The sequence below is a fragment of the Hyalella azteca genome, unplaced genomic scaffold (genome assembly GCF_000764305.2).
Source record: "Hyalella azteca isolate HAZT.00-mixed unplaced genomic scaffold, Hazt_2.0.2 contig6926, whole genome shotgun sequence".
NCBI lineage: Eukaryota > Metazoa > Arthropoda > Malacostraca > Amphipoda > Hyalellidae > Hyalella > Hyalella azteca.
The window spans coordinates 523,487-530,269 of record NW_025937066.1 but is presented as its reverse complement, the minus strand read 5'-3'; the positions used below and the strand labels follow the sequence as shown (position 1 = coordinate 530,269).

The window sequence follows — 6,783 nt, the reverse complement described above, 5'->3', positions numbered from 1 at the left end:
GAGTCCCGTCTATTGGACGTCCCAGTGTCCCGTCTATTGGATGTCCCAGAGTCCCGTCTATTGGACGTCCCAAGGTCCCTAGTCCGTCGAGGGAGCTTCCAAGTGGCCCAAGATAAGGAGACGCCTCTGATATTCCTAGCCGGATGGTTGAAATAATTCAACCCTCTTCTATTTCCTGGACCGAAAAAAATTCTGTATTATTTCCTAAATTTTTTCTTATTTAGTCGATGTAGATTTAGTCTTACTCTAGCCAAACTGCTCTTTTCTAGAAAGGATGACGTTTTATCAGAAGATTCTTCAGATCGACGCACTTAGCACCGAGACCATTAGTTATACTTATTTCTGACTGTACATGTCTACCATCTAAAAGTGTTCTATGAATTTTCTATTTAGAAATATTTTGGGGACAAACTCCTCTATAGTGATTTGTGCTGTCGGCTGACTGTCAAGTCAAGGCTCTCAATTTATAGAGAGCCTTTAATTGGCAAGAATAAAGCCAAGAAAAAACTTTAGAAACGAAATAGTAATAATATTGAAGAATTATCACTTCAAAATTTTGGTTCCTTGTATTTGTTTTAGGTCCGAATACGAACATAACGCACCGAAAATGTTTGATTCTTCTATATGACATATGTTTGTCATGACTCCGTCGCTTACATGGTTGAACTTATTGCAATCATGGTCGCTTGAGACTTGACGTATATGTTCCAAAATACATGGGACTGTTCAATAGAGTACTTAGAAGTTAAACGACAAAACGGCTATGAATCTCTTGGTACTTGATGCTTGCAATTTTTCATTATAAGATCAATAATATAATAATATGTTTTGAAAAGAGTTACACCTGAGGCTTAATTGTTTTTATTCAAAGTATTGTGGTGAAACTTATCGTTATTCTAGTATTTTTCTATGAAAATTCATGTCTTCCAAGGAAATCGTTCAATATGTAGAAATGCAATTGCCCTACATTCAATAGAGTCCCTACATTCTCAAAAATTTCAAAAATAATATGTTGAGCGCGTGTGCACTTAAAATTCGTTGTTCATGCAAAACATACATTCTTCAGAGTCCTCAACATATTATTTTAAAAAATAATATGTTGAGCGCGTGCGCACTTTAAATTCGCTGTCAATGCAAATGCCGCTGCAAATAAATGAATTTTTATGTTAACTAAAAATTTCAACAACGATGCAGATAATCGTAGGCAGAAACATGTTTGTATTTAAAAGTGAAATCTTCCAGGAGGAGGCGGGTAGAGCGTCGTGAGATGCACGTCAGGAGCCACGCAGCGAGTTATGCCGCGCAGACTTCGGTCTCGCTCGAAGTGTTGCTCATGTTGATGTTGCTGCCCCTGTTGTTGCTGGAGGCTTTGTTGAGTTTGTGGGTGAGACTGAACTGTTTTCGGTGCCAATGGAGGTGGGCAGTCATCGCTCTCGTTATTCTGTATAGAAAACATGTCTTCATAAATATTCATTACTCATTTTAATTCCTATCATCTATTGATTTTTTAAAAAACTTTAAACCACTTATTGCAATTTGTCGCTAATTATTACTAACTGCCCTCTAATATTTTCTTCCTGACTAATACATTTATATTTAAACATAGGCGACTTTATAGATTTATATCAATTACGGAATATCCAAGCAAGCACACTACTAAAGTATAAACGAAATACATTTTTATATGCGAACCGCGTGATGCTCTCAACTAGAGTCTAGTTACATCTCGTAGCGCGTCTCGGTCATGCTCGATCATGTCGGTCGTTTGCAATCGCCTGCCATTGCCGATGTTGATCGTCGTTGGCTGGTCGTAGCTTTGTGCATGGAAATTCGACCCTCGCTGAAGCGTTGCACGTTGCAATGAACCTCTCTGTAATGTTGCCAGATGAGCTGGAGAATCTTTAGTTTTGCTGTTCGCAAGTGTCGCTCCTCTCAGTGAATTTCTTGACACGGCAGAGTCTCTGCAGGTGGTGGCAGCGAGCTGCAAGGTGCCACTCAGTTCTCCGTTGTAACGTCCGTCTATTGGACGTCCCAGAGTCCCGTCTATTGGGCGTCCCAAGGTCCCTAGTCCGTCGAGGGACCTTCCAAGTGGCCCAAGATAAGGAGACGCCACTGAAATTCCTAGTATGATGGTCGAAATAATTCATTTTAAATTAAGCTTATGAATATTTCATAAGCATTTAAAGCATCACGAACCAATTTGCAGCTGCACAATAACAAATTTTTCTAAACAGCGTACACATGCGAAAATACACAGGTCCAAATATATTTGCTTCAAACATCTGGTGAATATATAACCTATAAGGAATGATTATTGACTTTGAATAATCAAGCTGTTTAAATTAACTCATGATTCGTCTGATGCCGGACACCCCAAACTTTTTTATGATGGAAGCTCAGCATTTGCAGGTGCCATTCACCACCGATATCCGTCGCTTAACACCAATATCACTTGATATTACAATTCAACTATTTGCGGCTTGATCCAGGTGTTAAAAAAAATTTTCGTGAATCTGAAAAATCTCGAGTACTACAGTGATCCTGGTCCAAAAATTTCTGTCTGACCATAAATTTATTTATATATGTAAAATTTAACGTTAGAAATTTATATTATTTTCTGCACTATACCTCGTCTGCAGTTGCACATCTCGTGGTGCAGCGGGTCTCCACATCGGCTGGAAATGACCAGTTTGCGAATCTGAAAATGAGCATCAGAAATGCTAATTTATGTAAGAACCATTAATTGCTTTGTTCGGTCAGTTTAAATGCACCAAAAAACTATGTAAATTGCAAGTTTAAGTGTTATTCGATGTTTTAATTACCATAATATAACTTATGAAATGTTTTGGCACGTTTACAGGTATATTGCAAAATCAATGTGCCCGAAACTTCACCATCCTAATTTCAATTTAAAATAAACGTTAATGAGCAAAATGCATTTGAAATGAACGAATTATTTTTCATATATTTATTGCTCCATGATAGGCTTAAAATATTTTCAAAATAAGAAGGGTGAACTAAAAACAAAACCGCAATTTCCATTACTTTTTTCTTCTGCTTCCTGATGGTCCTATACAGAAGTACAACGATGACGACAAGAACAATGAAGAGCGCAGCCAGTACGATGGACAAGACGAACCACGCCTGCACCGGCATCAGGAACCAGTGAGGGTCTACTTTGTGGGTGGTTACTAGTCTAGGCTCGTACTCCACTTCAGTGATGTCTTCTTTGATGTACCTGTGACCAATCAATTAATCATGTTGAGTGTTTCTGATATGATTGTGAGCATGGTCTTAATACATTTGAAATCTTTTATTTTAACAGGTTTTATTGTGCTCCACCTGCAGTGTATTTTTACAGTGTTCCACATGTATACAAAAAATTCCCGATATCCACGGTTGCTTTTCATGGAACCGGCTACAACTTGTGAACGGTATTCAGAATGATAGTTTCTCGCGCTATCATAAGTAAGAATGCGCCTTGGAATTATAGAATTGACCGCTAAGTTGAGGGCGGTATTTAATGGAATGACGTTATAAAAACAACTTCTCCCGCTATCATAAGCAAGTATGCGCCTTAGAATTGTAGAATTGATCGCTAAGTTGGAGGCGGTATTTAATGGAATGACGTTATAAAAACGACTTCTCCCGCTATCACGAGATGACACCTTGGAACATATGAGGGCTGTAGGTTGTCCAGCAAGATACCCGTGGGGCGAGTGGTAGGTCTCCTAGTGGTGATTCTGTAACGAAAAAGTTAGTTAACTTAATTAATTAAAAGTTAATTAACGATCATTCCAGTGTATGCATTGAAAATTAGTTAAGCAATGAGAATCCCTCCAATAATAAGGTTAATTACTCAGAGCTTAATTATCTTATAGAAGACAGATCAATTAGCTAATCATTAGTTCTACAATAGAAACATAATATCAAATGAAGCTCAGTGTTTTCATTTTTACGAAGAATACTTCTTTCTTACAATTGTCAAGCAGCACTACCTTATTTTGACCTGACTGTCATAATCTTTCTTCAATAATAGTAATAATTATTATTGATGTATTAATTCAATTTATGTAGGTTTTTTGTCAAGTATTGATATTATTCTCAGGAACCAACCTGAACTGCAGGTACCGCGTTTGATCGTTTTGACTGCGCTGTGGTTCTGTAAATTGTACACAAATTTACTTCAAAAATTATTGAAATTTGAATGCATGGAATGAAATGGAGTTTTGTCATTCATCTACAAATTCTGCACAGCCCATTACAATTTATAAATCATCGGTAAAATCGTACCTGCTTTAGCGTATTTGCATGACTTTTGTAAACATGCCAACATCGATTCATTTTACGAATCTGAGTCATTTAGTAATCCAATGTCATGAGTTTAACTGAAGTGTGTTTTAGGATCATTACATTTATTATACAGTTATGTTTTAGAAATATACAACAAAAATTAACTGACCTAAAATAATCCACTTTGTGCGATATGCATTAAATTAATTAATGTGGAAATAAATTAAATACCTTACAGAAGTTACCACTGAGCGTAACAAAAATTGAAAGGCTTCCAAGTCAATAATAATTATAAGCAAATTTTTTATCCAATTTTCTTTGTCGTTACGTATGCAGAGCTTCAAGATTTTACTGGACCGTGACTAATATATTGGTATTCATACAAGATTTAAATAATCATTATTTACCTAAAAAATAATTATTTTTCACATCATCAGATCATCTCACCAGAAGTTCTTTGGTTCGATGAGCGTCCACGAGTTCTGGAAACTTTCAGCACATCGCGGTGGTCGGCGTCCGCGCTGTTCAGTGTGCTGAGGTGGCCTAAAGACCCAAGTTCTGATACACTCCCTAATTACGGTAATAAAGATGATAATTAATGTACTCGTGGTTTAAACTTCACATTGGAGATAGGAAAAAAGAATAAATATCAGTATTCTTTTTTAAACCACATAAATTGGAATGTCCCTCCGTTTTAAACGAAACAAAAGTTTATCCCTCGTCTTGCGTCTCCTGAATTGTTGTTTTTAATTCACATTTATCAAAAAATATTAATAATTTATCTTACTTTGTGGCCCCGTCGCATCGTCAACATAACCCCGGCGCGGTCCCTTTGCTGCGCTGCGCAAGTTTTCCTCAGGAGACTGCGACATTCCTCTGTTAAACCGTGACAATAATTATAGTTAATAAGTATCTCGCTTCATTGATTATGTTATTATAATACATAATACGAATTAACATATTCAAGAGTGACGGTAAAAATATTTGTTTTCCGACGTAATCAAGTTCGATTAGGTGGTGTATATAAAAGATAGGATACATCTGATTGGTCAAATGAAGGTTATTTTTCTAGTGCATCTCTTCTATTGCGAAAAAAATTCTTGCACCTCTATTCATACTGAGCAATGGTCATCTCGTACAATAGTATCTATATTTCGCAGCTTATATATGACGCATTTTTTCAGTCAATTAAAAATTTTATTGTGAAAGTGAAGACCGTAGAGTGCAGAAGGGTTTGTCTTCACTAAATATTTCAATCCTGGAATAAACTTAAGGAACCTACCTCTCAGTTGCGTACTTTCTTTTCGGCTTGTGATGTCGTTGGGCATTTTGTCGAATTTCTCCGATCTTCCCTCTGACATTTAAAATTGCCCCTTCATCGTTCGAGGCATGTTGTACATTCTCGAATGAACTATTTTCCTCCGTATATCGGACTCTTGTAGCCCTTATGTCGTTCACATCCTCTTCCCACTTCCACTGCTGCTGAACATCTCGGTGCCGATGAGATTCTTCTCCTGCATTCAAAGTTCGTCGTTCGACGAGATCTCCGTGGACTTCAGGCCTTCTTTCCAAATCACCAGCGTTGTATTTCTCTCCTCGGTCAGCGGGCGACGGGGAAAAGGCTGCTGGGTCGTCGGCTACACGCACAGGCACCGGCCTGTTGCGAGGATGGCTGGATGACACCGTTGCGGCGTACTGGATAACTGGCCGGCGAGGCGCTAAGTAGTTTTGCATGTGCGTATTCTCATTAGTGTCACCCGTTAGTATTCTGAAATATAAAGGTGCATTTTGACTTACATTTGAGGTTTGTTATGTTAAATGGTGTCTTCCATAACACTATAATGTAAACTATTTTCTTTCGAAGACATAAGAACAATATTGGTGTATAAATGTGAATGGGACTGCACATACCTAAGTGATCTATATTCTAGCTGTCTAGCATGTATCACTAACCACGGTTTCGAGATCAACCGGTTATACATAGGGTTTCATAATTTAATTTAATCCAATTTAAACCAAATGTCTGCTAATGGTAGCTCTAATTACTAAGCCTACTTCCCAAAAAGGATGCGTTATAGTGAGCGCAAAATGACTTGCACTGATGGTTGCCGCCACGTACGATAAGTTGATAACTTTAAAATGTTCACTGTTGCGCACAAAAGTACTAGTTTAAGTTGAAAGTTATATTCCCAGAGAGTGACACACGGCGGTAGGGGGTTAAACATAATTCAACTCAAATTATAAGATTAGTATGACGGAAATGTAAATTACTAAGAAAATGTAACAAACCTGTTCGTCATTGGTCCAAGTTTTTGAAGTCTCTGCCAATTTTGTGCCTGCAATGAAAATGCATTAATTGAATTGTTTGCTTAGTCAGTTATGACATTAACTCGCGCACTTTAATGTAAATTATCGCTTGACCTATTCAACTAATAAAGGTATCGTGAGTTATGCACGCTGGAGCAATGTTGGTATAGTTTACGCTTGATA

General features: G+C 37.5%; 1 protein-coding gene and 1 long non-coding RNA gene across 2 annotated transcripts; both read right to left on the bottom strand.

Annotated features, from left to right (window-relative positions):
• Positions 1 to 884: 884 nt before the first annotated feature.
• On the bottom strand, positions 885 to 4,336 carry LOC108680225. Its single transcript, XM_018169010.2, has 7 exons — positions 4,294 to 4,336; positions 4,117 to 4,162; positions 3,669 to 3,743; positions 3,046 to 3,238; positions 2,629 to 2,698; positions 1,677 to 2,121; positions 885 to 1,441 (listed from the first exon to the last, which is right to left on the bottom strand). The coding sequence occupies exons 1-6, from the start codon at positions 4,334 to 4,336 to the stop codon at positions 1,709 to 1,711; spliced, it is 840 nt and encodes a 279-aa protein (XP_018024499.1). The 3' UTR covers positions 885 to 1,441; positions 1,677 to 1,708.
• A 410-nt stretch (positions 4,337 to 4,746) lies between these two features.
• On the bottom strand, positions 4,747 to 5,669 carry LOC108680229. The gene is made up of 3 exons (XR_001931415.1): positions 5,576 to 5,669; positions 5,081 to 5,169; positions 4,747 to 4,863 (listed from the first exon to the last, which is right to left on the bottom strand). It is a non-coding gene; the product is annotated as an uncharacterized LOC108680229 (long non-coding RNA).
• Positions 5,670 to 6,783: the final 1,114 nt, after the last annotated feature.